Consider the following 9423-nt stretch of genomic DNA (forward strand, 5'->3'; position numbering starts at 1 on the left):
CACCCAACCAGGTTTGTGGCAGTTACAGGTTTTAAAGACCTTTTCTGTTCCCAGCTGAGCAAAATCACCCGCCTCTCTCCCTGGCCCTTCCCCAGGATGAAATCTGAAACTTTAGCTGATAACCCAGCAAAGGTCACCATGTATACGTGCAGCCAGGCAACTGGAGCCTGGGGCACCTGCCCCCTGCCAGAGAAGATGGAGACTTTTGGTGCAGCAGTCATGTGGCTTGCATTACAGGTCTTGCATCAGTCTGATTACTTGACTTCAGGGACCCCCAGCCTACCATACTCCTGAAAAGAGACTCCCCCGTGTGGAAGTTTCATAGGTTTTTTTTTTCATCTTTCCTGGCTCCTGTTTCTGCTAGCATTGAGAGCATGGAGAGGTTAGTTCCAATTCTGACCACAGGAAGAAAAACCAGAGCCCTGCCTTGTGTGACAGCACCCACAGTAATCTGAGCACTTTGCCAGGAGCAGTTTGACAGTCCAGGAGTTGGTAGGAAGATAAGTGTGCTAGTAGTGAATGTATGTTTGTGTACATTGATTGACTGACAAACAGATTGTTCTGGTTCAGTGCTCTTGGCAGGAGCAGTCTGCAGCCCCAGAAGCTTGTAAGATATGTTTATGTGTACATATATGTATGAATACATGCATACATGTGTATGCATATATATATATATATATATATCGATATGGGTGTATATAAAATCTTTTGGTGGCTCATGCCTGTAATCTTAACTACTTAGGAGGCTGAGGTCTGAGTATCTAGTCTGAGATCTGAGGCTCAGTTCAAAGCTAGGCAGAAAAATCTATGAGACTCATATCTTCAATGAAGTGTCTAAAGGCCAGAGGTAGAGTTGTGGCTCAAGTGGTAGAGTACCAGGCACACACACACACACACAGAGTGAGAGAGACAACCACAGTCTCTTATTGAGAGTGCTTGGAACTTTAACGCAAGTATGATCTCTCTTACATGACAGCTGATGGGTTCTAAACTGAGAGGCTAAGTAACTAGGTCCAAATCACAGGCCAAAAAGTAGTTGGATTAAAACTAGGTGTGCAGATTCCCCATTCCACGTGCTTTCTGCCAACTCGCCCACAGGATACAGGTGCCCTGCACATGCTGCCAGACCTGCGGGAGCCTGGGGAGCAAGGATGAGAAAAGAAATTGGAGATAAGAGTCTTACGGACTTTCTGCCTGGGCTGGCGGGGCTTGTGGGACTCTTCTTTCAAAGAAAAGCAACAGACAAAGTTTCTTTCAGAAAGTTTCCTTAATTGTTACCAGAGGCTTAAAAACAGCTGCATCTTATGAATCATTCAGAAAAGGAGTCATAATAAATTTCCAAATTGGCATGGATTTCTGGTGGTCCAGGAGGAGCAGGTATACATAGAGAAAATACCTGATAAGAGGTTAATATCAGGTTGAATGTCATTACTAAAATTTAACCACAGGCTCTCTTCCCCACAACTCAAGCAACACTTTGTCTAGATTTAAAACACATATTGGATCCCAGGAAAGACCTAAGTGATCCTAGCTAGAATGATAAGGAGTGAGGGGGGGGGATTTCTAGGAGCTTTTATTTTACAATTATCATCATCACCATCACCATCACCATCACCATCATCATTATCATCATCATCATTATCATTATTTAGTCTTTTATTATTTGTGTACCCATCACTGTATATCTTCAATGATTGATAGTGATTTTTTTTTTAATTGTGAAGTTAATTTGTAGAGAGGAAAATGGTTGAAAAAGAAGAAAGAAGGATCCAGGTGCCAGTGGTTCACACCTGTAATCCTAGCTACTCAGGAGGCTGAGATCTGAACATCTTGATTCCAAGCCAGCCCAATGAGGAAAGTCTGTGAGACTCATCTCCAATTAACCACCAGAAAACCGGAAGTGCTGTTGTGGTTCCAAGTGGTAGAGTGCTAGCCTTGAACAAAGAGCTCAGAGACAGTGCCCAGGCCCTGAGTTCAAGCCCCACAATAGACAAAAGAAGGAGAAAGAGGAGAAGGAGGAGGAGGAGGAGGAGGAGGAGGAGGAGGAGGAGGAGGAGGAGGAGGAGGAGGAGGAGGAGGAGGAGGAGGAGGAGGAGGAAGAGGAGGAGTTGTAGAAAGAAGGAAGAGAGTGAAGGAGAGAAGGAAATAAATCTACCACGAGGCCAGAACATACAGTCTTAGTGGCAGCTTATAGCTAACCTTAAACACACATAATGGTAGGTGGCATTGACATGGCTGACTTTACCCAGGATAACCATGCTTCAGGAGGTTCATAAGGAAATGCTGCAGTCACTACTACTGAATGTACTAACTCTAAGTCCTCAGGTCCAACAGCCCATAAAGGGTCCTGAATTCTCTGAGTTCATTTTTTTTTTTACCTCAGAATATATGAGGAGTCAAGAAATACTGAAAATGAGATTGCCTCCTGAATGGCATTGCCAAGGCAGTCTCTTGGCTAGAGTTCCTTCATGTTTGAAAATTCTCCACTCTCTAAGCTGGGCGCCCGTGGCTCACATCTGTAATCCTAGCTACTCAGGAGGTTGAGCTCTGAGGATTGCAGTTCAACGCCAGGAAGGAAAGTCTGTAAGACTCTTATCTCCAATAAGCCACCAGAAAACCAGAATTGGTGCTGTGGCTCAAGTGGTAGAGTGCTAGCTTGAGCTGAAGAGCTGAGGGACAGCGCCCAGAGTTCAAGCACCATGACTGACCAAATCAAAAAAAATTCTCCACTCTTAGGGAGTAGGTGTTCTTCTGGGATGGATTAGGTGTTCTGTACCCCTCCTTCTGCCCCACGAATGGCATACAAGGCTTAGCAGTGTCTTTTTTATATAAGCACAGAAGGATGGCACTGATCAGACAATACTCTTTCGTTCTGAATGGATGGTGAGCCCTCTGACTAGGGGCAGGGTCTCGTATTCTGGAAGACAAAATCCTGTTCCCACTGTGAACTTCATGGCTGACAGTTGTGTCCATCCTTTCTTTCTCCTAGCTCTGGTATGGCTCTGTCTTTCTGATTTGTTTTTCATGAGCCCACAGATGGCCTCAAGGCTGAGACATCTTGCTAAGTCCAGAGCTTTAGACAGGGCCATATAAGCCCAAGTTTCGGGCAGCCTGGGAGATTCGGGGTGTTTTCCTCTGAGGAAATGGGTAGTGAGCTGGTTTGCCAGACCTGTGGGAGTTCATTGTAAAAGGGGGGTACTGGATACTGGTTGTTAAGGTGGATTCCATTGCCTTTGTTTGGGTAGTAACCACATGACATTGACACTGAGCTGCCTCGGGCTGGCTCTTCTGATTATTTTCGCACCAGTGTGCATCTCCCTTAGAAGGGAGGCTTTGATTGGATGCTGCAAGTTGATCATTTGCCATGAACTGATGACTAGTTTCCTGGTGGCAGGTTTGGACCACACGATGCATCTCTAGATGTGTGTGCCACAGTGACTCAGGTGCCTGAAGACCGCTTCCCTCAGTTTCTTCTGGCTTCCCTTCCAGCCCCAGCTCAGGCTCTTCCGGGGGCAGTGAGCGCCTTCTCTCCTTGTTAATCCACACAGCACTGATCATGGATTCCGCAGGAGAAGGGCTCCCTCCTGAGAAGAGAAGGTACACACAGTTTCATTACTGAGAGGTAAAGTGGACAGCTATCACTTAGGGCTCTAGACCCATCAGCTGAAGTAAGGCTAGAATGTCAAGGGGGCCAAATGTGCCAAACACAGCATCTGTCCATACACACATGGGCACATACATGGTTTCCTGATACATCCCCCCCCTCTCTCTCTCATTCACACACACGAACCACCTCAACATATGAACTTTCACACAATTACTTGTTCTCTCTCTTTCTCTCTCTCTATATATACATATACATACACACACACACACACATATACATATGGAGAGAGAGAGAGAGAGAGAGAGAGAGAGAGTACTTAATATGTGCCAGGTCTCATGTAACGTATTTAATCCATAAATGAATCTATAACACTGAGACAAAACCTCACAGTTTCATGGATGTGTCGTAGAAGAACAGAAAGAAAATAAGCAAATATATTAAAATTCCCTTCAGGCATGGTGCCTCACACTTGTGTCAAAATCAGGAAAACCTTATCTTGCTTAACAAACAAAAGGCCCTGTGTTCAAACCCCAGTACTACCAATAAAAGAAATGAAAAGGAAGTCCAGATTTTAGACAATGGTTTGGAAAAACTCAAGCATAATAAAAGGTCAAAAAATGAAGCAAGGGCTGGTGGCTCAGTGGTAGAGTACTTGCCTTGCATGCATGAGGCCCTGAGTTCGATTCCTCAGTACCACAAAAGCAGAAAAAGCCGGAAGTGGTGCTTTGGCCCAAGTGATAGAGCCTTGAGCTGAAGAGCTGTGGGACAGCGCCTAGGCCCAGAGGTCAAGCCCCATGACTGACAAAAAAAAAAAAAAGGAAGAAGAAGCAAAATCCAGGTGCCAGTGGCTCACACCTATAATCCTAGCTACTCAGGAGGCTGAGATCTGAAGGTTGCAGTTTGAAGCCAGTCCAGGGCCGCCCCCCCCAACACCCCCCACCCAAGCCCACAAGACTCTTATTTCCAATTAACTACCAGAAAATCCAGAAGTGTGACTGTGGCCCAAGTGGTAGATCACTATCCTTAAGCAAAAAAAACCTCAAGAATAGCATCCAGGTCCTGAGTTCAAGCCCCAGATCAGGCACAAATCAAAGCAAACAAAAAAAACTGAAGCAAGAATGGGAACTTTAAGAAAAATGAGTACTAACATTTGAGGCCAGAATGCATGTGCATGTGCACATGAACGCGCGCGCACACACACACACACACACACACACACACACACACACACACACACACACACACACACACACACAGTGCTGTAGTTTGAATCTCAAATAACCCCCTGAGGCCCACGTGTTAATGTTTTGGTCACAAGCTTGTAGTAGTATTTGGAGCTGATGGAAACTTTGGGAGTAGGGCTTATTGGAAGAAAGAGTCTCCAGTCTCATTCTCTGTCATTGTTTCCTGGCCACCATGAGGCGACAAACCTCCTTCATCACATTCTTCTGTCTTGACACAGGGTACTATCCCAGACCTAAAACAACCTGGCCTACCATAGACCATGGACTGAAACACTGAAAGCATAAGTTAGCATAAAACATCCTTCCTTTTGAGCTAAATCTCTTTGGTATTTCATCATACCAATGGAAAGCTGGTTAACACACTCACACACATGGATTCATATATACTCACTAAGAGGAAACATTATTCTTAATTTAGGGACTAACTTGGAGTAAGTTTTGTCCTGAGCATCAGATAATGAATTTACCACTCAAGACAGTGGTTCACTGTTATGGTTTATTTGTTTCCTTCTCCTCTTCACTCTTTTCCTTCTTTCTTTCTTTCTTTCTTTCTTTCTTTCTTTCTTTCTTTCTTTCTTTCTTTCTTTCTTTCTTTCTTTCTTTCTTTCTTTCTTTCTTTCTTTCTTTCTTTCTTTTTTTTGCCGGTCATGGGGCTTGAACTCAGGGCCTGAGCACTGTCCCTAAGGTCTTTTGTTCAAGGCAGCTCTTATAGAGAACTAATCATTATCTTTCTAGTCCTCATACACTGGCTTTGTTACTGCTTTTCTCTGAACTAGCTTCAGAGAGGCAGGGAGGCAGATGTCTCCCTTCTTTCTCAGGAGCTTTTATTGTGTATGCCATCCTGGAGCTTGAACTCAGGGTCTGAGCATCATCATTGAGTTTTTATGCACAAGTTTTTATGCACTTTACCACTTGAGTCACAGCACAATTTTCAGCTTTTTAGTGGTTAATTGGACATGTGCGTCTCATGGGCTTTTCTGCCTGGGCTAGCTTTGAACTGTGATCCTCAGATCTTGGGTTCCTGAGTAGCTAGGATGACAGGTATGAGCTACCAGCTCAGAGGCATTTTTTTGGGGGGGGGTCCGGTCGTGGGGCCTGAACTCTGGGCCTGGGCACTGTCCCTCAGCTCTTCAGCTCAAGGCTAGCGCTCTACCACTTGAGCCACAGCGCCACTTCCGGCTTTTTTCTTTTTGCTTATGTGGTGCTGAGGAATTGAACCCAGGGCCTCAGGCATGCAAGGCAAGTGCTCTACCACTGAACCACCTTCCCAGCCCCCTCAGAGGCATTTTTTAAAACCATTCTGTGCAGCAGGATGTGAAACTTGTGGGAATGCCTGAGTGGCATTTTCCTGTCAGAAGTAGGCTGGTGAAAAACCTTGGCCCCTCTGAGATGTCAAAATTGCTTGAGGGTTCTGGCACCTCTGACCACAGAAGGCTCTATGGGTAACCAAGTGCAGAGAAAGAGTGCGGGCATAGTATTAGAGGAATAAAGTTAGAAGGAAACCCCAGAGCTCAGTTCCAGGAGTTCAAAAGAAACAGAAGAGAGAGAGCAGAGGCAATTCATCTCTGCAAACAGCGGCTGTCCTGTATGTGAGCTCCAGTGGGAAGACTGAAGACAACTTATTTGAAACCACACTCTATTCTTAATGAAACATGCAGGGAAGCCTTCACGATGTTCAAAATACTAAGGACTTATTTGAGAACAAGGGAGGAACAGGGCATGATGGGAAAACCTGGGAACTAGAATCCTCCCCCACTGTGAGTCTAGCAGGAAAGGGCTCAGGAAGGATAGACAGAGCTATGAATTCATAGCAGGGCCTGCTCAACTGTCAGTCCAGCCTGGGTCCACAGAGAACAGGAGAGCAAACAGTGGGAGGTACCCAAGGCCTTTGGTCTCAGAGCAGGCTCTTCTGTGGGTGTCTCCTCCATGTCTTTGGAATAGTACCTGCTCCATCTCTATGCAAGCCAAGAGCACAAGAGTTTTTCTTTTATTATAATATTGGGGACTGAACATAGGGTATCACATTAGATAAATGCTCTCCCACTTGAACTACATTCCCAGCTCTTTTGTTTTTGACATAGGGTTTTACTACCTCTTACTACCTTTTACTAGGCTCACCCCAAACTGGCAAGCTGCCTGCGTCTGCCTCCTGAGTAGCTGGGAATAAAGGTATGTACCACCATGCCTAATTGGGACAATGCATACCATGCTTATCTTTTAACTCTAACTTGTAGCTAGACATGGTGGAACACATCTAGAATACTGGCACTTGGGAGAGTGAGGCAGGCAGATCTTCATTTTGAGGCTAGTTGGTGCTAGCTAGCAAGACCCTCTGTTAAAACAAAAGAGATGAAAGAGAGACAGGGACAGAGAGACAGGGAGAGAGAGACTGAGACAGAGAGAGATAGAGAGAGAAAGACTTGGCAGATGGCTTATATTCTGAAAGATTCCCAACCTTGCCTGTGGTCAGGAGCCTTCCTTGTCTAACCTTTATGGTATTATTACACTAGTGACAGAGAGGAAGCATTGAGTTACTAAGTGTAGGAGAAAGGCAGCAGGAAGGGTTAGGGACCAGGAATGGTGAATTCTTGGGGGTTATACTGAATTGGAGATGTGTTTGAATAATGTTTGGTAAGTATCTGAATTTGTGAGTCTGATTTGCAAGCCTGTTAAACATGATGTTTTCATCAGTTGGAGGTCAACTGAATGAATGCTTGCTGAATGACCAACTGAAGAAAGGATAGCGCTTAGGAACTTTCCAACTTATGTACAGCAGAGATACTCCTAACTGGCTACTCCAGTTCCCTTCATCTGGATCTGGGTTGGTACCAGTCCAAGTAATGAGAAAGTCTCCTCAGCTCTGAGAAGCCCCTTTCATCTCTTCAAAGCCTCCTTTTGGTGGTCTTTTGAGGGCCACTTCCTGCCCTGAGTAGGGAGGAGCCTCTACCCCCTGGCTCCCTTCCAACCTGGTACAGCAAAAGATAGATCACAGAAGTCTTTGGAACTAATTACACATGTTTGCACAAGCTCTCTGGGCATGGCTTTGACCTTTCACAGACCATCCTTTCTCCCATGATCTTCTCTTCTCTATGCTAGGATAAAGACTAGAATTTGACAACCACTTATTTCCTAAGCCCCATGCGCCTGGACTTCCTCTCAGAATGAACTTTGAATCCCCCAAACTGGGGCTTCTTCCTGCCAGGAGGGGGTTGCTTTTCTCTCTGACCCAACCTTCCTGATGGCTGTGGGAGGCTGGGTGAGCCTGGGTGCCTGATGGCTGCCCAGAGCCCTGCTGCAGCCAGTTCCCAGAATGTTGGGAAACATCACACCTTCTTTCTCCAACGCTAATTTCTCTGGTTTGCTGGAAGTGCTTCTGTTAGATCTAGGCAGGAAGTGGAATCCCCATCTCCCCCTGGCCTAGCAGTGGGGTCCAAGCCCAGCTTTCCAGGCTGACCAGTCTAGCAAGATCAGAAGCAGAAAGCCACGAATGCCACCCCTGGCTGGAACACTGGCTGAGGCTCTTTGCAGTTGGCCCTGGGACAGACTGAGCAGAACTGCTCCTATCCAGTAATGTTTGTTCTAGCAATTCTGCTTTCCCCTATCAGGAGGCTGGCAGACACTCATGTTCTGCCCTCCAGGAAGCTCAGCCATCTGTTCTATGCACAGCTAGTCCCCTCCTTGCCCAGCACCTACCCAGCCATACCTTTGGGGAGCACCAGGAGGTGGGCCTGGGTCCTCTGCTGCCTCCTCAGGCCTTCATACTGGGCTCGCAGAAACTGGATGCTGACAGAAGGCCCTTGGCCAGGGGCCTGAGTCCCAGAGCTCTCAGCCATGAATGGAGCCCCGAGCTGCCAGAAGTGGGGCAGGGCAGGGCAGGGACAGGCCAACCCCTTCATCCGGATCCGGGAGGAAAGTAAATGGTGAGGTGTGAGGCAGGGGGAGGGAAGTAAAAGAAGGAAGGAGGGGGAATGCAGTGGGAGGGAGGAGAAATGATGGGGCCAAAAGGAGGGCGGAAAGGAGAAAGGCAGTGTGGAGAGAAGATAGAAAGTTAAGGGGGAAGGGAACTCAAGTACAAGGTCTGGAGTTTAAACCCTAGTAGTGCGGAAGGAGGGAAGGAAGGGAGGGAGGGAGGGAGGGAGGGAGGGAGGGAGGGAGGGAGGGAAGAGAATGAAAAGGAGACAAAAGAACAGAGAAAAAAGTAGAGAGGGAGAAGCAGGGAGGTGGGAAAGGAGAGGAAAGAGGAAAAGAAATGTCAAGAGGTGGGACTGAGGAGGGGGCAAGAAAGGGGTAGAGGAGGGGGAAGGAAATAGTGACAAGAGGAGATAACAGGGTGAGCGGTAAGCGTGGGAGCAGGCAGGCAAAGGAGAGACAAGGGTGGGAGGCGGCCTGGAGGAGGCCGGTGTGGGGAGCTGAGGAGGGATGCAGGTGTAGCAGCTGGGGTGCTGGGAGCCTTATTCTGAGGCCTTTCCTGCTGGATCTCAGGTTAGATTCCAATTCCAAGAGCTCCAGCGAAGTGCTCCGTTTCCTGGCAGAGCTGGAGCTGGGCTCACGAGGTCACACAATTTTGATCTA

At 46.9% G+C, this 9423-nt stretch overlaps 1 protein-coding gene across 1 annotated transcript; it reads right to left on the bottom strand.

Moving 5' to 3' along the window:
* Window positions 1–923: 923 nt before the first annotated feature.
* Window positions 924–8936, bottom strand: CUNH9orf152 (chromosome unknown C9orf152 homolog). The gene is made up of 2 exons (XM_070011429.1): window positions 8555–8936; window positions 924–3584 (listed from the first exon to the last, which is right to left on the bottom strand). Exons 1-2 carry the CDS (start codon window positions 8745–8747, stop codon window positions 3076–3078), a joined length of 702 nt encoding a protein of 233 aa, XP_069867530.1. The 5' UTR covers window positions 8748–8936; the 3' UTR covers window positions 924–3075.
* Between the last annotated feature and the right edge of the window lie 487 nt (window positions 8937–9423).

This window comes from Dipodomys merriami, unplaced genomic scaffold (assembly GCF_024711535.1).
Source record: "Dipodomys merriami isolate MVZ:Mamm:240054 unplaced genomic scaffold, mDipMer1.0.p SCAF_11, whole genome shotgun sequence".
NCBI lineage: Eukaryota > Metazoa > Chordata > Mammalia > Rodentia > Heteromyidae > Dipodomys > Dipodomys merriami.